At 43.3% G+C, this 23,556-nt stretch overlaps 1 protein-coding gene across 2 annotated transcripts in view; it reads left to right on the plus strand.

Moving 5' to 3' along the window:
* Positions 1 to 23,556, plus strand: part of POU6F1 (POU class 6 homeobox 1) — a 438,794-nt gene that overhangs the window by 66,475 nt on the left and 348,763 nt on the right. For both annotated transcript variants that reach the window (XM_044083449.1, XM_044083450.1), the window contains exons 2-3: positions 7,285 to 7,428; positions 7,551 to 7,634. In XM_044083449.1, the coding sequence (XP_043939384.1) occupies positions 7,584 to 7,634 (51 nt within the window). In that variant the 5' untranslated portion in view covers positions 7,285 to 7,428; positions 7,551 to 7,583. The remainder of the gene's footprint in view (positions 1 to 7,284; positions 7,429 to 7,550; positions 7,635 to 23,556) is intronic.

Consider the following 23,556-nt stretch of genomic DNA (forward strand, 5'->3'; position numbering starts at 1 on the left):
AGCTCTTCAGGTTTGGGATTTGGCTGTCCAGTGAATCTTCAGGCTGTATATATTCCTTCAGATCAGAGCATTGTGTTAGACTGTCCGAGCAGCTCTATAACACAGACTCACAAATGGATGTTTCATAGAGATGTGTTTTTGGACGTTGTCCACCAGAGGGATGCTCCTCAGGTAGATCTTACTGCCTCCCCTCTGAACAGACAACTTTGCACCAGAGTCCCATGTCCTGCGGCTTGGAAGGTGGGCACCCTATCTTTTTCTTGGAAGAGTATGTTTCTTTATGCCTTTCCTCCCCTTCCTCTCATATCGTGTCCTGTTCGATATAGTGCAAGATTCTCCCCAAATCTTGATGGTGACTCCTTTGGCCCAGACAGCACTGGTTCCCTCTTTTGCATTTGGCCAAGGGCAGTCATCACAGGGTGACACACAAGACAACGGATCTCTCATCCATCCCCATTTGTCCACTCTTCAACTGACACTGTGGATGATAGGATTTTGATCCCTTTTAGGCACCTTTTTTCTGATGATACGCTTTGGGCTCTGCAGGAGGCCAGGAAACCTACTACTAGGAAACCCTTTCTCTTCAAATGGAAGAGATCTACTGTTTTATTGTCTTGCAAGCAACCTGGATCCACTTTCTGTGGAACTTCCTTTGGTTCTCTTTCTGTGTGAATTGCTCCATGCTGGATTGGCATACTCTTCAGTTAAAGACCATCTGTCAGTTGTTTCGGCTTATCTGCCTTTGACTCCTCCTTTGGCTTCTAGATTTGAGGTCAAATATTTTCGTAAAGGCATCCTTCATATTAGGCCTCTCAGGAAGCCTATTCTTCCTTTCTGGGATCTTAATTTTGTTCTTGAAAAATTGACTCTGGCTTCGTTTGAGGCTGCACCCTCAGCTTCTTCCTTGCAGATTGTACTTGGAAGAGTGCTGTTCTTTTGGCCTTTACTTCAGCTAGAAAGGTGTCTGAGCTTCAGGCCCTTATGGCTGTCCTTCCCTTTTTAGTTTTTCATAGGGACAGGGTGTCTCTTCGTAGTAATCCTTCTTTTGTGCCCAAGGTGGTTAATGAGTTGTTTCTTAATCAGTCTGTTCATTTGCCCTCATTTTTCACTTCTCCACAGTCTGCTAGTGAGAAGGTTCTTCACACCTTGGATTTGCGTAGACATCTCCGATGTATTATTTAGGTAAAACTAAAGCCATTGGTAAATTTGAGCAGCTTTGTTTCCTTTCATCCTAGGTCTTTAGGATTGGCTGTTTCTAAGCAAACTGTTTCTTCCTGGATCTGTAAGTCCATTTCCTTTTGTTACTCTTTTCATGGGAAAGGCCTTTCTTTTTCTGTTAAGGCTTATTCTGCCAGGGCTGTGGCGCTTTTTCTGGTGCTTTCTTTTCAAAGGATTGGATACCATCTTCATCCTTGGTTTTCTGTGCATGCTTTTACAAAGCATTATAAGTTGGATATAATTTCCAGGGCTATCCTGCATGGCTTTCTTGAGGGCTCTACTGGTCCCCAACTTTGCTCTTGAGCTTTTGTACTCTTCCTAATGTAATGAATACTGTAACAGTGATATGAAACAACATGGTACAGTTGTGTAAAATCTTACCATAACAGTAGATGTCCTTCTCTTCACTGTTGCAGTATTCATTCCTGTCTCCTCCCTCTTTTTATTTTTCCTTCTGGATGCATGTTTTTTTATTCCTTGGACTGTTGTTCCTCCTGGAGATTTTCAGTTCTGAGGACGTTTTGTCTGTAAGTCACCTTTATGCCCTACTTTGTGACCAAGGAGGATATTTGTGATGTATGATGTCCCTGTTACAACCTAAGGCTTCGGTATACTGGCCAGACATTGGGCTACCCTTGGCAGGGGATCCCTAATATAAGGAATACTGCAGCTGTGATATGGAAGGACATATATGGGTTATATCCTGCAAGGTTATAATAAACGGCCAGCTTCCAAATCTTCAGCGCACCTTCCTAAAATCCAAACCATTAGTCAGCCCAAGCCAAGTTGAGTAAAAAGACAAGTTTGAGCGCCAAGCCCTTCAAAGCTTTCATGCCAACAGACATAGGGAGACTGGGCCCTAAAAGAACAGGGCTAGGAACAATAAATAAATAAAAATAATGTAAGCAATACTGCAACAGTGAAGAGAAGGACCTCTACTGTTATGGGAAGATTTTACACAACTGTACTTTTCTAGCCTCCTTTGACACTGCAAAAGCTGTTCTGAGTTTGCCAAAATATTTCTTAAGTTTTTCAAAGTATTTGTGTTTGTAGAAGTTCTCCTACATTTGCGCACATTTGTTCTGTATTTGGGAATATTTTTCAGGGTCTATGAACTTATTTCCAAGGATTACTGTTACTGTACTGCCTTTTGTTGTAAAGCATTTGTTACTGCACTCGAGCTTAAAACCAGTTTGTTTTAAAGTAAGTGGGTTTTATTCAGCATTCTAGTGGGAGCAGAGGGCTGATTCAACCCATCTGAGTTGGGAACTGCTGGTGAAAGGCTTATTGTGTGTTATCTGACTGGCCTGAGGGCTTAACTGTTTAAAAGTCTCATCCTGCTGGTTATAAAAGCCTGAAATTTGCGCAGTGGACAAGCATGGTTGCTTGTGTCTTGTATACAAGTAAACTTCTCCAGTTTAAAATCCTCTATAGAAAGTGCTCTGCATAGTCTCCCACTGTTCATAGCTGCTCGAAGAGCTGCCAGTTTACACAGAGGGCAGCACTACTGCAGGTCACCTAATAGTATTCTACTAAACATTCTCACTGAGACCTTTAAGTGACAGTCCTCTATTCCTTCCCATCTGCTAAGGATCTGGTAAAATGGATAAGTACTTCTCTTTCATCTCTGTTTCTGGCCTTGTGGGTGTATATGAGAATCCTGAGTCAGTGTAGTAACTGCCTGATTTTCGCTGACAACCATTTAATTTTAGAACAGACAAACACAGTGGATGAGAGATGTAGATACACAATGTTATTGGAGGCAAAGCTGTCACATGAACACACGAGAAATGCAAACAAGGTTGTCAGGCTTATACCAAAATCACTCACTACCAACACTAAGGAAGAACCAGACATATAGACCTGCATATCCAGATGTACTCACTTGTAATCTACCCAAACCTCCAAGACCTCCTAAAAGCATCTCTTAGTGGCCCTGCGTGCACTCAAAAAAACAATAGCACCTCTCACAACACATAACTCTGAAAATCATAGTAGCCTAGCTTCCAAGTCCATCAGGCAACACACCACCCAAGCAAACATTCTAGTTATTGGGGATTCCATTGTAAGACATACTGATGTCCCCCTTACTAGATTAAACAAGGAGAAATCACAGTGAGCTGTCTGTCTGGAGCCAAGATCTGCGAGATTACGTATGCACTTAGGCCTTTAAAGTTTAAACCATAAGTACCAATGACACAGTCATAATCAATGTGGACATAAATGACCCAAGACGTACCTCACTGGACTATATGAAGAGAGACATGCTGGAGCTCTTTGATGTGTCCCAGGTGGTTGTTAATCTAGCATTGAATAGCATCCTTTCACCAATGATGATGACACTGTACCAGCAAAAAAGTGATTGATTTAAATGAATGTTTCTGATGTCACAGTAAGGGAATCCAGTATCTGTCAGCCTGGGGAGACATGATCAGTATTTCTTTGCCAGAGGTGGTTTGCACTTGTCACCACTTGGCTTCTGGATACTGGCAAAAACCGTATCTCCATAGTGCCTTTTTACTACATGCCAAGTTGTTAAACCCTCCGACATAACAAAAATCACTTATGACTATTTAAATGTACTGCTGCTCAGCGCTAGGGGTTTAAATATAAAAACTGCACTCCTTGGAAGCACGCCTCACCCTGGAAAATGCAAACATATGTGCAATCATTGGAATAAGGTTCAGAAACATGGATAGCGCACGCTATCAAAGGCTACAGTGCTTTTCATACATTTAGATTCCCCTCATCTCAGGATAAAACAAAGGGAGGAGGTGTCCCAGTGTTCATAAAGGGCAAGTACACTGCCAGACTGGTCCAACAACATGACTTGCTTGAGCTGCTCCATGTCCAGCTAACCATAGGTGCTATTATATCTTTGCTAACTACAGATCCCCTAAAACGAGTCTGGAAAATAATATCTCCTACCTAACCCTACTGGAATCTCATATTCAGCCTAGCACCTTACTTATGGGTGACTCCAACTACCCTTCCATAAACTGGGAGACTTTTATACGACCCATAATTCACTTGCTCAGAGGTTTCTGGACTTCACCGCAAACACCCTGGAGCAACTAGTTAGCTCACCAACTAGACGTACAAATATCCTAGACCTAGTACTCAAGAACATTGGGGGATGCTGCGCCGTGCCTTGCATTAACTCCTTCCTGGTAAGATTTGACCACAAAATAATCTGCTTTATTGTTAAAACTAACCCAGAACCCCCATCAAATTCCAGACCTCTTAAGAACTTTGTTAAGGCCAGTTACCTCCTTAAACGTCCAAGCCCCTGGAAACCCAGATGACATCGAGACCTACTCTGAGCTGTACACAAAAGCACTGTACAACCACATTCATAGCTGCATAGAGGAGGCAGTACCTGTCCGAATTAAACCTACGATGACTGGTTAAAATAAACCACCCTGATGGACCCCTAGTATTAATAGGCTATTCAACAAACGGAAAAAAAAATCCTCTCCAAAGCCAAGAAGGAATAGACAAAACAATGCAAAAAGACACTCCCCAATCTAAACAAACAAGTTAGAAAGCTGGTCAAGTCTGCCAAAGCAAACTGTGAGGCAAAGGTAGCCTCCCAGGTGAAAGATAATCATAAGTAAGTTGTTCTTAATTATGTTTGGAACCTCAGGGGAAACGTTCAGCAATGTCCTGAATTAATCATGAACAGCAACACTTACACCCAACCTGAAACTATAGCTAACCTGCTGGCTGACAAGATCAGTTCAAACTTCTTCCCCCATCACCTCCTACCACAACCAAAAAAATACTCATAACCAATAACCATGCCCCTACCAGTCATTATAAGGGAACAGGTCCTTATGGCGCTCACTAAAGCCAATACACAGCCTCAGTGGGTTCCAACAACATTCCAGGATGCTTCTTAAATAGCTTAAAACAGAATCTATCAGGGCCACTCAAAACCCTCTTTAACCACCGCTGCTGGATGGGTTTTGTCCTAGAGGAATACCGCAGCAGTTGTCCTTCACGAGGGGAGCCCATCAACTGATCCAGGGAACTACAGACCCATAAGCTTGACCAGTCTTATCTGCAAGGTCATGGAGAGAATTGTCATGGACCTGATCAATAACATAGAAACTCTCCAAACACTGGACTATATCCAGTTTGCCTTTGTCAAAGGGAGGTCCTGCCTGCTCAATGTGGTGGACTTCTTCAAGAAAGTCACCAGGGCCATGGGTGAGGGTAAAACTGTACAAACCACTTATCTAGACCTGGTCAAAGCTTTTGTCACAATTCCCCACTCTGTGATCATAAATAAGCTTACTGAGTTAGCCATAAACCTCTACATCATCAGATGGATAGCCAGCTGTCTGACTGACAGGACACGTTGTCCAGATAGGTGAATCCATTTCGATAAAAAAAACCTGTTACTGCCACATGGCTGCCTCCTGTTTGTTATATGCTTCTCTGAAATGAAGGCCAATGTTGGGGCCTCTGGCTCATCATGTTTGCCTATAACTGTAAGCTGGGAGTAATCATTGAATCCCCAAGCGATGTTGAGATCCTACTGACAGGCCTAAAAATGACACATGACTGGTGCCAAAACCATGGTCTGTGACTAAATGCAAAAAAAATGTGTTATCATACCCTTTGATAAATCAGATAACAGTAGACACACTGGTGAGGGACTGTTAACACAGATAGTCAGTAACTTAAACTTTGATCACCAGGTAGCTATGGTAGTGAGGAAATCCTTCTGTGAGGCTCGATTTATAAGTAAAGTTACAGCATCAAGATCAAAGGAAGTCATAGTGCCACTGTACTTGGCCCATAATGGAGTACAGTGCTCCCTTCTGCATGTACCTAACTGGCACTTACACCAACTGGAGTGGCCCCAGAGGTATTTCACTAAAAATTATAAAGCATTACAACACATATCTTATGCAGACTGGCTAAAGGCTCTATCCCTTTACTCTCTCTCATATCGTATTGAGAGGGGACTTATGCCTGACCTACAAGGCATTTTCTTTCCCATCTCTGATGAAAATGTTACATATTTGCTAGAAAACGTATACAAGGGTTAAGTGTTCCATGGACCTGAACCTTATTTGTACCTCTAACACAACTTGCTGGAGAGAGAGAGATATTCATATCCCAAAGGCTACCTTGTTAATGGAATAAACTTAACATTTTCGTAAAACAAAGCCAGTCCTTTACCTTCGTCAGAAGGAATCTGGATAAATGGATGGGGAACCTTAAATTTACTCCCAGGGTACTGCCCATGTCTCTTATGGGCAGAGGCAGTCTGCAAAGTGACTCAGGGCTCCAACACCCAAACACTCACTACCCTATCCCATATGTGGTAAATTAAGATATGATATTGTCATATCCTGGGTGTTATTGCTAGGCTTTTAAAGGCTGTTGTGGCATTAGTCTAGTGATCACCTATGAAGCTGTAGAGAGTAGGCTATTGCACCAGTGATCATTTGAACATCTAAGTTTACTTAAACAACTGTATTTTTTCAGGCACTACAGTAAGACAACCATTAAAGTACTTTCATTTAAAATGTGAAAGCATGTTTGAACTTTGTAATAAATAAAGCAGTTTTGTTTATGTTTGATTGCTGTCTGGGTGTATTGTCACGCTTGGCTAAGGGAGTATACAGCTTGAACAAACCTTGCCGTCAGTCATGGAGCTAAAATGTTCTGTAAAGTAGTGGTGTTTAATGTGTACATGTGGATGGTGGGTAGCTACATGCTCAAGCATTCTGTGCTCCCTTCTCAGTTTTTAACTGCATGTAATGTACTCAGGACCCCTCTTCTGCAGGTTGAGGTGGTGGTATTTCAATTTGCTGTACTGAAAAAGAAAAGGCATCCTGTAAACAGTTGCTAACCATGTTTTTTGGTGGAGGAGGTCCCATCCTGTACTCTAAGTAAACCATTACAAAGGTAAATAGACTGACGAGATGTCGTTTGATTTTCTCTTTTACACTTGTTGTTTCTGTCCGAGGTTTACATGTCTGTGTAGTTCTTGTGCAGTTCTCAGTTTGTACACTGAGTACCCAACTGAAATTCTTTGTTTTATTTCAGAGACCTGCTTCTACCAAGGTTTGTGGTTGGGGGAGGCTGAAACACTAACTGGATCACTTGCTGTATGGTTGGATTTTAACTTGAAATCCAATGCTTTGTACTGCCGTGCTTTAACCATGACACTGGACTACCTTTCCAACTAACGTAAGTCTTTCAGTAAATTATTCAAGAAATAATTGTACATTCGGCAGTACTATCCTGACAAAAATTGAAACAGAGTTCAGAGAACAATTTATTAACATGTTATTGTTGCTTACATTGTCCAGGTATGAAAGACATTTGTTTTCCTTGAAAGGGTTATGGATGCAGGAACTTTGTCACAGAAGGATACAGTATCCGTCAATGAACAGGTATTGTATAACATTTTTCTTTAGTGGTGAAGCAAAGGTAGTTTACAGTTCCTGTTTCTTTCTCACTTTGGTTAGAAGTTATACAAATGTTTGTAAGAGTTTTGACAAGTCCTTCAATTTTCACCCCTATCACAAAGATAATCATAGGTGAATTGTTTGTCCTGTAAAGTGTGTGTGTGTGTGTGAGTGTGTGTGTCTGTGTCTATGTGTCTGTGTCTATGTGTCTGTGTCTATGTGTCTGTGTCTGTGTGTGTGTGTGTGTCTGTCTGTGTGTGTGTGTCTGTCTGTGTCTGTCTGTCTGTGTATTTTTCTGCTTGCCCTGCAGTGGGCTTGTCCTGCATCCAAGAGTAATTTCTCTGCCTTATGCCCACAGAGAGCCAGGATAGTATGGTTCTCCTGTGAATTTCCATTGGATTAAACAGGTAGTCAGAAAAATAAAAGAATGAATAGAAACAAATGTACAAAGATCTAGTAACTAAAGCAGCTCAGAATGTTTTTGTCTGCTTCACTGAATGTCGTTATTCAGGTGGAATAGGAGTCCAGAGGAAAAGATTTTTTTTCCTAGTATGTTTTCTGAGTCAATCAGTTATAGTAAAGGATATAATTAAATAAGTAATTGTAAATATTCTAATAATACTGAGGTTTTAGTTAAGCAATGGAATTAGATTGAAATGGTTTTCTAATAAACATTTAACAGTGTAAGGTATATTATATGAGATCATGAAACCTTGCTAACTTTTTGTAGATTTAAAATAATCTTAATGAGAAAAAAAAATCAAAAGTCTGCCTCTGAAAGTAGACCAGGTGAGGCCGTCTTGTTAATCATAACTATGACAAGACCAAGTAGTTTAACTACTTAACAATAGCAGTTACTCGAGGGTTCTTCAGCAGCTGTGTGTTTTAATTTTTCAGGATAGTTAAAACAAATTGATGCTTCAGAAATTCTAAGCCAAGTTCAACACTGTAAATAAAAATGGCTGTACTTCTACTCAGAAATAGAAAGTTGTTTTTCTAGTCTATTTCCTTTGGATTTTTATTAAGAAAAGTCCTTTTGAGACATGGCAGATGGGAATGTATTAAGATAACGGAAGGAAGGTAATAAGCATGAAAGGACTGATAGTGTTATGTTGTAGTACATTGAGCTTGACTGGTGAATTCATGATAGCCTCCTGTTTGTAGTGCATGGCGATTTTGCAAATTAAGATTAAACTAATTTTTCTTGACTATGTTGACGCTTTAAGCATTTCATTATGGTTACAAGTAATACAAAGCCAGGTTTGAAAGCCATTTTGTCAGACTCGTTATTAGAAAGGATTATGTGCTCGTTCAATCCAATATTTTCCAGAAATGTTTAACTCATGGGGATGCATGCAGACATGCATTCCCTTATACACACTATGATACTGCAAGGAGAATGTTGAGAGGAATGGATGGGGTGGGGCAGTGAGTAAGGGATAGAGGAGTCTTCAAGAAACTTTACTGCTTAGAAGTTCACAGGAGTGAAAGGGAAAAGTTGCTACATGGAGACTTCTGTACAGGGGATGTTCAGTAAACTACTAGAAGGATCCAGAGAGTGTGGAAAGGAAGAAAGAGTGTGGTGAAGGGTGACACCAGTCTGCCAGAAGTAGACTAGTGTTTTACCTCATCCAATGAGACATAGGAAACAATCTGATAATGGTATTCAGCATGGAAATGTTTGAGCAGAAGGTAATGTTAGAACAAGGAAAGGGAAACTCCTTAATTTCACTCTTTTTTTTGGGGGGGGTGGACAAACTGAGCAGTCTGCAGATCAAGTTCCATTGCTCAAAGTGATTGTGCAAAAGTATGGTTCACACAAGCTAAGGAAAAGAGCCAAAAGGTGTCACAGTGACAAGGATCTGAGATTTTAGGGGTATTTACTATGGTGGTATGGGAGTTCATAAACAGGGGTCTAGGACAGTTGCTAGATAACAAAGATGTGGAATACTGAAAAAAAGAGGGCATTTTGGATGAGTGTGGGAAAAAAGTGGATAAAGTGTTAGGTCTTGGTAGAGGGAGAGAAGAGGAAACAGATCATTATACTGCACAGAAAAAAATAGATGACATGGAATTACAGGGGTAGGATGAGAGGTACTGTGGAGACCAGAAACTGAGAAAATGCAAATGGGAAAGATAGAGAAAAGATTCAGCAGTAAGCATAAGGGGGGGGGGGCTTCAAATATTTTAAGAGAGAGGATGAAGGATTTGCTTGAGAAAGGCAAAAAATAAAAGCTAAGATAGCAAAAATTTTAATAAAGCTTTCATATTGATGTTAATACCAATTTGAGTGGACAATGCAGGAGTTTGGAGGGATAGACAGATGAGGAGATAAGGACTCAGGAAGTGGCAGGGGGCACAGGGGGGGTTAAAATAAGATAAGGTGCAGGGACTAGACAAGATCCTGCTGAAGATCCTAACAAAAGGCTGCTGTGGTTTTAGTTAAAATACTGAACGAACTATCCAGGTTTCTGTTAAGGATGGTTGGTAAGCAGTGGTGGTGCCCATCTGCAAAGACAGGGCTGAACCTTCATTTGGTCTGATTTGATCAACCCTGGTAAACAAACTTAAGTAAATAAAAAGGAGCAGCTCAAGGAAGCTGAAGGAACTATAAGCATGTGAGTCTGACTTTGGAAAAATAAAACAATGGAAACAGTCCTGAAGTTCAGACTTATAAGGTTTCTGGACAAAATGGGCTGCATAGTGAATTCCAGCATGGGTTCACAGCAGGTAAAATTATCAGACTAACCTAATTAATTATGTGGATAGTCAACAGGAGAATAGAGGCTTATTTATTTTGTGTTTATCTGATTGCCTGGGGGAATAGAGGCATATTTATTTTGTTTAACTGATTGCCTGGTGGTCTATCTTTTGTTTTATACTACTGGTATTTGTATTTGTGCTCAGTAGCAGAGCTGTTTAGCTGGCTGTGACTGATTCTGTTACCATCTGGCTATACACAGCTGATATAAGCATACGTTTTTGCACTTGTTCTGTTTCAGTGATTGTTAACAAAACTGTACTGCATTTATTTATTTGTTTCATTGAATACCGATGGTGTCTGTCTGCAGTTAGTTTGTTTTTCCCACCCTCCTGACCAAGTGTTGTATTCTTAAACTGGGTGGCCTTGGAATTGCCCTCCCCTGCTGTAAATTTCTCTCTGAACACTCCTCCCAGCCCCATCTCATTTGCTCACTCAACCGAGTACAGTGAGATCATTTTGGAAAGACTACCCCCTTGCTTTTTTTATTTCAAGCACTCCTACCAGTCTCATCTCATCACCTCTGTCTACTGTGTACAGAGAGAGCATTTGGGAAGGCCAGTCCCCTTAGTTTCTTAATCTTGAGTTATCTTTTGTTTCTTCCCTCTCCGCTTTAAGTTTTCTTTTCACTTTATTCAGCTGCTCTTACTGTAACTGTGCTCTACCTACTTTATTACCTTATTTTGCTTTGTCGTGTGCTCTTATTCTGCTGCATTTATTACTGAATGTTAGCTTGATTAAATGTATCTGTTATTCTAAGCATCTTTGTATTGGTTTTAGCACTTGTACTTCAGGCGTTACTTTACGTTTAAGAAGGTTTTTGTGGTCTACCCCCTTGTGGACAAACCCTTAACAAAACTCTATTTCCATAAGTCCGCCCAAGTATTCGGAACATTATGTATAGACAATTACCATCAGTTTCTCATGCCAGCCTGGTCGACATGGGCATACTGAGACAGTGTAGCAACTGCCTCATGTTTACTGACGACCCTCTTCTCCTAGCACATAATTCTTCTACTTGCGAGAAATCCATCTACATCAGTAACCCGGAATCTATGCTCTCTCACGCCACAGTCCTTATGACAAAGATGAGATTGCCAGCACAAACACCATGCCACCCACATCTCATAGCCAAGCACAACACACACCCACATATGCAGAGGTCCTCAATAAAAACTTACCTAAACAGCAGAGACCTCCAAAACGTACTCGCAAACATTCCACACACAACATCAAACACATCACACACAGCAGACAACACACCAGTGTCTCACAAACACAGCTCATAAGGTATAACAATAAACCAACGGAGCCCATAATGCATAACAATAAACCAAACATACTAGTCATTCATGACTCAGTTGTGAGACACACCGATGTCCCCCTCACCAGGCTTGACAAAGAGAAGGTCACAATCTGTTGTCTGTCTGGTGCCAGAATCCGCCACATCACACATGCAGTTAAGTCTCTCCACAACAGGTACAAGTATGGCTTTGTCACTGTCCATGTTGGTGTGAATGACTTGAGATGTACCTCCCTGGACTATATGAAGAGAGACATGATTGAGCTCTCAGAGTATGTGTACTAGGCAGGTATGACCCTAGCCCTAAACAGTATCCTACCTTCACCAAGATTTATACCACTATACCAACAAAAAATAATTGATTTCAACAATTGGCGTAGTTTCTAGTGTCTTTCCAAGGGTAGTATCTGTCTGCCTGGGATGACATGGTTGACGGGCCTTGATGCTTTGCCAGAGATGGCCTCCACCTGTCACCCCTGGGATTCCGGATCCTGCCCATTGCTCTTGCCTCCCCATTGTGCCTTTTTTTAGGCTATGTCCCAAAGACAAATCTTCCAATATAAAAAATCTGTTATAAAGCAAATTGAAGGTCACGCTGCTTAATGCTTGGAGCCTTAACCTGAAAATGCACTCACTGGAGGCTCTCCTTGCACTGGAAGATGCTGATGTCTGTGCGGTCACGGAAACTTGGTTCAGGGATGCAGAGGGCAACCCTTCCTTACCAGGCTATACTTCTTTCCACACATTCCGACCCCAAAATGAGATTGGGAAGACTAAGGGTGGTGGAGTCAATATCTTCATTAAGGACAGGCACACCTCCAGACTGGTTTGCCAGCATGACGCACTGGAATGACTCCAGGTGCAACTGACAGTCATCAAGACACCCATCCAAGTTATAGCCAGCTATAGACCCCCCTCCATCACTCAGGACACCCACTCCTCCTACCTGGACTAACTTGACTCCATCAAGGTACCCCTCAACACCCTGATCCTTGGTGACTTCAACTACCCCACCATACAGTGGGTGAACTATTCCTGCACTATTGCACTCGCCCAATGATTCTTTGACTTCATCAGTTCTAATGCACTAGACCAGCTTGTTTCATCCCCTACGAGGGGAGATAACATTCTGGACTTGGTTCTCACCAATATGGGTGATCGGTGTACCACTACCATAGCATGTTCTTCCCTGTTGAGTTCAGATCATCGCCCTGTCTCATTTGAAGTTTTTAACCCCCCCCCCCCAGATGTAACCGGGCTAAAAAACTTCTCAGAAGTTGACTACAACCTCCTAAGGGGGGGTATCAGTAGCTTCACACCACTGCCCCCCTCAGAGGATGCAGACAGCTATGCTGAGCAGTACGCCACTGCAGTATACAAGGACCTGTACAATTGCATGGACTTAGCCATACCCAGCAGAACTAAAACATGCTCCTCAAGAAAACACATATCGTCTGTCAACAGGCTTTACAACAAAAGGAAGAAACTGTTTTCCAAGGGTAAAAAGGAACCAATTCCAAATTGGAAAAACTCCATTCTCAGCCTCAACAAGCAAATTAGATCACTAATAAAAACCTCCAAAGCCAATTATGAATTGAAACTAGCCTCTGAAACAAAGGGAAAACACAAAGCCTTCTTCAGTTATGTCAGGGACCTCCATGGCAAAGCACAGGTTTTTTCCAAATTAGTACTTAATGGTACAGCTTACAGTGATCCTGTTGACTTAGCCAACCTGCTAGCAGATAAGATAGGTTTAGCTCAGACTTCATCTCCCTATCCCTCCCAATGGTCCATTTGACATCCCCAATACTTGTCCCGCACCTCACATCTCTGTAGATAAAGTGTTAAGAGCCCTGTCCAAGGCAAAGAACACAGCTTCCATGGGACCTGATAGTATCCCAGGCTGTATTCTGTACCATCTCCATCAAGAACTAGCTTTGCCATTAACCACCCTATTCAGCCACAGCTTAAGTACAGGCTTCATTCCAGCAGAGTGGATAACTGCCATTGTCATCCCCTTGCACAAAGGTGGCGCCACTACTGACCCTGGAAAATATCCCCCCATTAGCTTGACAAGTCTGATCTGTAAAGCCATGGAGTGTATTATTATGAATCTCATAAACAAGGACATAGGCAATCTCCAAGCACTTGCCCCACCCAATTCTGATTCGTCAAGGGCAGATCTTGCCTGTGGAACCTGGTTGACTTTTTTGAGACTGTCACTTAGGCCCTGGGTGAGGGAAAGTCAGTACATACAGCTTACCTTGACTTTGCCAAGACCTTTGACACAATTCCTCACTCGGGCATCATCAAAAAGCTAACACAACTTGGCGTAATTCCCTATCTCATCAGGTGGGTGGCCAACTTGCTCACTGATAGGACCCACAAAGTCAAAATAGGCACCTCCACCTCTGACAGCAGATCTGCCACTAGTGGTGTTCCCCAGGGATCTGTCCTGGGACCCCTACTGTTTGGCATCTACTTCTCAGAGGTCCAGGAAAAGACAGAAGGTCTGTGGCTGACCAAGTTTGCAGATGACTGTAAGTTGGGTGCTGTCATTGACTCCCCAATGATGTTAACATACTGCAAGAGGGTCTCACAGTAACAAATAACTGGTGCTAAAGTCATGACCTTAAGTTAAAAGCAAAACAATGCATAATCATACCATTCAGCAAAAACATGGCCCCTACTGATTACCACATCAATGGCAGCCCCCTAAGCACACAACCTGTGGTGAGAGACCTGCATACTCAGGTTGACAACAATCTCACATTCGACCGTCTTGTAGCGGCAGTGGTCAGAAAAGTCTTTTACTTGGTTCATCGCGTAAGAAAAGGGATTGCATCCTGAAAAAAGGAGGTTATTACCTCTCTGTACTCCTCCCTCATTAGGCCAATAATTGAGTGTAACACCCCGTTTGCTATGTACCTCTCCAAACACTTGCACCACCTGGAAAGGCCACAGAAATACCTCACAAAGAGAATCCATGGCCTCCATCACCTGTCCTATGCAGACAGGCTGAAATCACTATTCCTCTACTCTGTATCGTATGGATTGCTCGGAGGTGATCTGTGTCTCACCTACAAGGCAATATCGGACCCTGCCCTACTAGAGATGCTCCATATCCGTAAGTCTAACTCCTCACGCATTACCTGCTTGAAAGGCCTAAATCTAATATGTAACATCAATAAAACCTGCTAGAGAGACAGGTTTGTCTCCCAGAGGCTGCCTTGCCTCTGGAATAGATTTCCCATACATGTCAGAGTACCTTGCAGTCCCTGTTCAAGCACAACTTTGAGTGGATGGGAAACCACAAATTGTCCCAGGGGCTCCACCTGTGTCCCTCATTGACAGGGGTGACAGGTGCTGACTGAGGCTTCTTTTTTGGGGATAAATTCTTGGCTAGGCTTGTAAGGGGCCCAGGGCCATTAGCCTAGTAACCCCCTATAATATCTCATAAAGTGATCTGTTTTGATTTCATCAATGTCTTGGACTTGATCCTGCACAGTGGGCTTTTTGCAGAGTTGAGTGAGATAGGAATGGGGATAGTGTACGGTTTGTATGGGTACAGGCATGATTAGATAAGACAGCACAGGGTTGTAGTCAGGAAGGAATTCTCAGAGGGCAAGGAAGGACACAGCGGGTGTCTGTCTAGGGGCATTCCTTGGTCCTGTTCCTTGGCATTACATGTGGCATGAAAAATTGGATCACTCTGGTGTTGGCATTAAGGTTTGGGGATAATATCTAAAGAGGAAGAGAGCAAACCTGAATAGGTTGCTGGAGAGGCTGGGTTTGGAGTGGGATGAGAGACTGCCTTACATATCTGCAATTATACAGAGCTGAGTATATATTTTTTTGGTTATAAAGTTTAATTGTTGCTTAGATCTGTGTTGAAACTATTATCTCACTGTTCTGAGAGACTGATTGGCAAATATACAGAGCTGAGAATATTTTTTTGGTTTTAAAGTTTGTACTGTTAGTTTTTGCTTAGATCTCTGTTGAAACTGTTTTGTCCCACCCACCCTCCCTATTTTTGGTTTGTAGTTTAAATTTGGTGGCTTTTGCAGTTGCCCGCCCCACTGTAGATTTGATCTGGGACACTCCCCCGTCCCATCTCTTTACCACATTCTACCTAATAAACTCTTTCTGCACTTGCTTTTAGTCCTTTTTAATTTAATTCCATTTTTAACTGTGTTTGGTCTAATATTGCTGCATACTCAAGTGTGCTAGCTTGCACTGCATGTGAATTGTTTTTTACTACTGTTTTTGCTACTTTGTGTAAAAAAAAAACAAAAAAAAAAAAACTGTAAGCCTGTTTCCTACCTTTCCTGTAACTAGTGTTCCAGATACAGATTTGCTGTATCCAGGACTGTATGTAAGCTTCTGAGTCCCCCAAGCCTTTCTGTGTTGGAGGGAAGCCTTCTAGCTTATCAGTGGGAGTGGTAAGCACTAGGTAACCTGTCTACCACATAAGTAGTGGTTCTGGCCCAGAATTTGTAGTTATTGGCCGTTTGGGCAGTCTCTTCCATCTCTCTCAACTTTCTGATTTGAAAGCCTGTATTTGCACTTGTTTCTGTCCTGTAACTCATCTAGTGCAGGTACAGATTCTTAGTTTTAGCACTTAAATTTGCTTGTTCATGCTCAGCACTTGTTCAGAACTTGTAAGCACTAAATAAGCTACTAATTACTATAGCACTGTATCTTCCTCATTACCTAGAGGAAAACAGTTTTTGTACTTACTTTTCCTAACTTGCTTAGAGAAAAACAGCTCTTGTACTCACTTTCCTCACTTATCTAGAGGAAAAACCCTACAACTCTCTTTTTGCACGGTCAGAGCAGCATCGGTTAGCTGGGGTAAACTATTCCTGGCCCCACAATGTCTGCGCTGTAAATTTTCCCTTAGAACTAGGCAAGCCTCAACTCAAGTGCTTCAGATCAGCTGCTCTTATTGCAGCACTTGCAAAACAGAAATCAGCACTTGTCCTAATCTCCTAGACAGCACTATTATTCTCCAAATTTCCTAGACAGCACTATTATAATATAGCATAAGACCCTCGATCGTCTGCAGGACTTAAGTTCAATTTACTCTTCAAACCATGTCCAGTGGTCAGCTTCAGGTGTACTCTCCAGTTCATCTGGTGGAATTGGGCATCCCGAGGCAATGTCACAACTGCCTCATGTATACAGACAAACTTCTCCTCTTACCTCTAGACACAAACACTTGTGAGAGATGCAAATACACAGCCAGACTGGAGGCTAACCGCTCTCAACCTGTGACTGTAACAGACAGTCAAGAGGATAAGGGACACACTTGCATCACACCACCTGTCACACATGAATCTACAAAACAAGCACCGGCAAAACATGCGCATAAATACACAAAAAACATATTCGGAGGCACTAGGTACCAATCTGAAAAAGAAACAGTGCCCTCCAAAGCAGACAAGCAAGCAACCTGCACCCCCAAACACAAGCCAGAAAACACATAATTCACCACAGCAGTGTGCCTCACAACAGCCCATAAGGCAAAACACCATACCTAACACGCTAGTAATAGGAGAGTCTATAGTAAGGCACACGGATGTTCCACTCACCAGGCTGAACAAGGAGAAGGTTACTGTCTGGTGCTCGGATCCGCCACGTAACACAGGCAGTTAGGTCACTCCAGGACAAGTACAAGTATGACGCTGTTATTGTACATGTTGGTGTGAATGATCTAAGACGTACCTCACTGGACTACATGAAAAGAGACATTGAGGAGCTCTCTGATCATGTAGCCCAAGCTGGTATGACCTTGACCTTGAGTAGCATACTACCTTCACCTTGAATGATACCACAATACAAAGACAAAATGATCAATTTCAACAATAGGCTAAGCTTCTGGTGTCATTCTAAGGGGATCTACTGTCTGTCTGCTTGGAATGACATGATAGACAAGCCTCGCTGTTTTGCCAGAGATGGGTTGCACCTGTCACCCCTAGGTTTTCGAATACTGGCCAAGGCTCTTGCTGTCCCCATAGTGCCTTTTTTAGGCAAGGCTCAAAGGACAAACCAACCACCGTAACCAGTATAGGTAACCAAAAACTAAGGGTAATGCTACTCAATGCCAGAAGTCTCAACCTCAAAATGCACACACTCGAGGCTGTCCTCAGCATGGAGAAAATCGATGTTTGTGCAGTGACGGAAACCTGGTTCAAGGCTCGAGAGCACCCCAGCACTGCCAGGTTACAATTCATATCATACCTTCCGGCCTCAGTTACCGGATCGCAGTACAAAGGGCGGAGGTGTATCCATATTCATCAAGTATACCCATATCTTCAGGTTAGTAGCGCAGCATGATGCCCCAGAGATCATCCATGCGCAACTATCAGCAGGCAAAACCACATTTAAAGTTGTAGCCGGTTATAGATCGCCCACCATGTCCCAAGATGCTCACTCTGCATTCCTTGAGACATTGGAAAATATAAAGGTCCTACCCAACACCATAATCTTGGCTGATTTCAACTACCCTGGTATAGACTGGGCAAACTACCAATGTTCCAACTCCTATGCTCAGCGATTCATAGAACTTATAAATTCAAATGCCCTTGAACAACTAGTATGTTCCCCCACTAGAGGGGACAACATATTGGATTTAATCGTCCCAAATATGGGCACCCATTGTACCACACCCGTTATCACTCCCTCCTTGGTCAGATCCGACCAAAAACTGATAACCCTGGACATCCTCACCCCTCCACCTCCCCCAGTCAAAGAAACCATAGTCAAAAACCTTTCCAAAGCAAAATTCAAACTACTTGCATCCGAAGTGGAAAGCTTCACTATTCCCTTGCAGAAGGATAATGATATCCAGGATGCGGAATCCTAAACCAAGGCACTCTGTATGCATCTTCAGGATTGTATGGACCATGCTATCCCAAATAAAACCAAGACTCCTTCCTCAAGCAAGAAGAAACCAGTCTGGTGGACCCCGGCCATAAGCAAACTTTACAATAAAAGGAGGAGACTTATACAAAAAAAGGCCAAATCTCAAGTAGAAAAATCACCCCTGATCAGCATTAGTATGAAATTGAGGGCCCTCATCAAGTTAACTAAAGCTAATTTTGAAAAGAAAGTTGCCAAGGATGCCAAGGATAACCATAAGGCCTTCTGTGGCTACGTCAAAAACCTAAATGGCAATGCTCAGGTCTGTTCTGAGCTAGTACAAAATGGAACAAAACACACTGACCCTTCTGACATTGCCAACATCTTGGCTGACAGGTTCAGTGCAAATCCCCACCACCACCACCACCACCATCTACAGAGCCTATTACCATTCCAGGGGATTGTGTAAGTCCAATTATTACTGATACGTTGGTTAACAAAGGCTCTATCTAAAGATAAAAACACTGCCTCCATGGGACCAGATGGTGTCCCAGGCTGTGTCATACGCGAGCTCCAAAAGGAATTAACCCCACATCTTAATACCCTGTTCAGTCTCAGCCTCTCCACAGGATATGTGCCCATAGAATGGCACATGGCAACGGTGGTCCCGCTACATAAGGGTGGGGCCACAACTGACCCTGGGAACTACTGACCAGTCTGATCTGTAAGGCTATGGAGCGAATCATTATGGAACTCATAAATGGAGAGATTGGGAACCTCCAGTCGCTGGACCCCACACAGTTCGGCTTCGTCAAGGGCAGAAAGTGGATTTCTTTGAGACAGTTACTCAGGCTATAGATAAGGGAAAGGAAGTACACACAGCTTACCTTGACCTTGCTAAAGCATTTGACACCATTCCCCATTCAGGTATTATTAATAAGCTCACCAGCCTGGGCATAAACCCTTACGTCACAAGATGGATTGCAAATTGGCTCTCAGACAGATCCCATAAAGTAAGAGTAGCGGGATCTATGTCCGAATACAGACCAGTAATGAGTGGTGTGCCTCAGGGCTCTGTCCTGGGGCCCCTCCTGTTTGACATATACTTCTCAGAAGTACAGGCAGCACGGAAGGGCTGTGGCTGACTAAGTTTGCGGACGACTGCAAACTGGGTGCTATAATAGTCTCCAGCCGACATGGAGATCCTCTAGAAGGGCTTAAATGAGACTGATGCATGGTGTCAAAGCCATGGTCTCAAGCTAAATGCAAAAAAATGCGTAGTAATCCCCTTTGGAAAAAACAGAGTACCCACAAACTACAACATAGGAGGTAATCCCTTGAAATCTGAAGAAGAAATAAGGGATCCAGGGACCCAAGTAGATAGTCAGCTTTCCTTTGATAACCATGTTGCCAAAGTGGTTAGAAAATCCTTCTGTGTGACCCATCTGATCACGAAACAGTTCGCATCAAGATCTAAGGATGTAATGGTGCCCCTCTACTCTTCCCTCATCAGACCCATTATTGAGTGCAATTCACCAATTGGAATGTACCTGGCTAGACGTCTCCAGCAGCTGGAGAGACCACAGAGGTATCTAACCAAAAGGATCACTGGCCTCAAACAGTTACCCTATGTAGCACGATTGAAAAAGCTAAGACTGTTCTCTGTTGCATACCGCTTTCTCAGAGGCGATCTCTGTCTAACATACAGAGCCATGTCCAACCCAGAACTGTTGAACATGCTCCATCTTAGCAAAACCAAATCTACTCGAGCTACATGCTCTAGGGATATAAACCTCAACACAACAATGAATAGAACATGCTGGAGGGATAGATTCCCTTCGCAGAGACTTCCCTTACTATGGAACAGGGTCCCGATCTACATAAGACAGAGCCCCTCACTATCACTCTTCAAGAGGAACCTTGATGAGTGGATGGGTAACAGAAAGTTCACACCGGGGATCACACCAACAGCACTACTAGATAGGGGCCAAGGGTACTAGTTGCTAGTACAAGGGTCTAGGGAACTACTAAAGGGGCGGTGAATACCGCACAACGTGGCTGGTCTAATATATACCTTTGGGCAGATAGCCCAGTACCAACCTATGAACCTATGAGTATTGTTCACTTCAGTTCTTCTAAGGACAAAAGGACTTCACCTGGAGTGGAGAATTGTAACATTTGGTGGGGAATGGGATTTGGAAGCTGTTACAAAAGCCCTAAATCTCCAGGCACAGAGTAAATGGGTGGTGGTAAAAGCAGACCAAACATGGGGGTTTGTAACTAAGAGAGACTCTATAAATAGAAAATGGATAATACCCCTCTGCCAGATACTCGTAAGGTTGCATTTGGACTATACCATGTAATTCTGAAGTCTGCAGTATTTTAACAACACCCAGAAGTAAGTAGAAATCCAGTTTTTACTCGCGTCACAATTTGTCCTGTGGGGGGTTTCACAGCAAATTCTGAAAAAATGCATATATTCTCAGCAATAGAAAATATTTGCATTAATATTTTTTCGCCGACTGAGTAAAAAGTCCATTTATACAGCAGACTTCTTTGTCCAGCTGAGGTGAAGTTGTTGCAGGCTCCAAATGAATGTGTTTCCCACCCAGAGCATCAAACTACAAGCACATGGTTACACAGTATTTCTAAAGCTATTTCTAAAGCTTTCCACTTCAGGTAGTCTGAGATGTCCTTACATCTTGAGAATTCCTGTTCAACTGAGGCATAATGGCAGACTCCACTAGGTATATAGTACAGTGAGCCTCCCCATTGAGACTATTTAACAGATCTGTCCTGGCTTAGAAAAACTATCCATCTGATGTTGTAAATCTTTATTCATACCTTAATGTTAGGACTTCGGTTCCGTCCTTGGAACCAACACGGCCGTTTTCACGCTCACGCCAGCCAAAAACTCTCAGCTAAGACCTACCCATAATGCCCCTCTCAGTCTCTTCAGATCTCATTTGCCACATTCCTCATCAGACGTACCTAGCCATCTCTCTCAAAGCTAAGTGGAAATTTGTGACTTTTTTGTGTAGTTTCTCTTCAAACGTTGTCGTTGTTTAGTCAGTTTAGCCTTTTCTTACTATCACCTATAACCTGCTTCTATTTCCTACCCTTTACCTTTGGTAGTTAAATCTCTACCATCGTTGGCACTGTCCCTCTCTCCTGCCTTTGTTAGGACTTCCTTTACCACTTGTGGTATTTTTAAATACAATCGTTGGTATTCTCTCCTTTTCTTTCCCTTGTTATAGTTGTTTACTTTAGGATAGCTCTTTGTTGCCTGTACTATGTCAGACAAAGTTAAGTTGGGGTTTAAACAGTGTGCCAAGTGTGGGCATAAGATGCCCAACTCGGACGGGCATACTCGATGCGTTTGCTGTTTGGGCGTGGACCATATAAATGCTGATTGTGATATTTGTTCTAGTTTTAGCAATTGCACTCTAGCAGAGTGCAAAAACAAACTAATTCTGAAAGGTTTAATCAAAACGCCTTTTTCGGAGGCTCTATCTAAGCTTCCTAAGACCAAGAAACACAAGGAAAAATAGAGTCACTCGGTTCCTGCATCTCCTTCAGTTATGGAACCGAGTCAGCTCCATGCTTCTCTGGCACCCTCGGCGCAGACCTCTTTGGCACCAGGCCCTGTGTCTTCTCCCTCAGTGCTGTCTCTGATTCCTGTTTCGGTTCCAGCCCCGACACCATCGGCTTTGGTGCCGTCCTTGGTTCCAGCACTGGCTTTCACAACCATACCTGCTTCGGCACCACTCCCGGCCACTGTGCCGATAGCTTCTTCGGCTGCACAGACTATGATCTCGGTTCCTAAAGTCAAGTATCTTCCAAGAACCAGATACTCTCCAACGTACGACCCTTTTTTGGTGCATCGGTTTAGCCCCTTTCTTGAAAGACCTGATTCTGCTTCAGCAGCCTTCTTAAGATCCACTAGGAGTCTTTCTGAACTAGATGTAGTGCGGGTTGTGGACCAGCTTCTGGTAGCTAGGGGATTGCCCAATCCAGCTAGACCTTCTGTCCCCTTTGGCTCGGAATCCTTCACAGCATATTCTCCTGTTTATCCTCCGACCTCTACCCAGGCCAGAGAGATCTTGGTACCGATGTCCACCCCAGTGCATACTTTCTCGGCCCCGACTGCAGTGGTTTCCCTGTTGGCACTGACCCACCCTTGCTGCATTGGCTCCATTGGAGCCGGTGCACTCTCGGAGCAGTGTTTGGACTGTCAGCACCTTGGTACCTAGTCCGTTGCCTATTTTTTCGCTGGCACTGTCTATATCCACGGTTCCGACAGCTTCCAGTCCTCTTGGAGCTCCTCACCTGGAAGTGGGCTCCTCAGGGTGGGGTGTGACCCCGGTTCCAAGGTTGTCCTTCTCGGTTCCGGGCTGTCATCCTTCTTTGGGCGGGCCTGCTTTCCAAGTAATGGAGAGAGTTCTTGCCTCTGCAGGCGCGCAGTCAGTATCAATGACATCGGCACCAGAACTCCCCTCTAGCATGCAGCTGTCCCAACCCCCTACTTTGGGATCCTTGGCACGGGAGCCGCAAGACCTCCATTTGAAGGGAACACTTTCTCCGGAGTTCTCCTCAGAAGATCCCACTAGGGAGCCACCCCGGAAGAAACTGTGCAAGAGGAAGCACCTTGATTCCTCTGAGGAATCTATCACTGAGGACATCGATTGCAATGAGGGGGAAGGGTCCCCACGGTCTCCCCCAGATGATGTCTCATTTGGAGACATTCTCAAAATCCTCAAGCAGCGGGGAGTCTGGAAGTCCTCTGACCCTTCTTCTGAGGAATCGGTGTTCTTGCAGGCCTTCTTTGCCCGGCCATCTACTTCCTGTGTGACCCCACCTGCGGATAAGCTTATTAAGCTGATCGTGCAGCGTGCCTGGAAGGCCCCGGACAACGTAGCATCTGTCCCCCAGAGGTCAGACAAAATTCTATTCAATCTTGAAGACCAGCCCAACTGGTC

Source organism: Protopterus annectens, chromosome 9.part0 (genome assembly GCF_019279795.1).
Source record: "Protopterus annectens isolate FY-2018-M chromosome 9.part0, PAN1.0, whole genome shotgun sequence".
Lineage (NCBI taxonomy): Eukaryota > Metazoa > Chordata > Ceratodontiformes > Protopteridae > Protopterus > Protopterus annectens.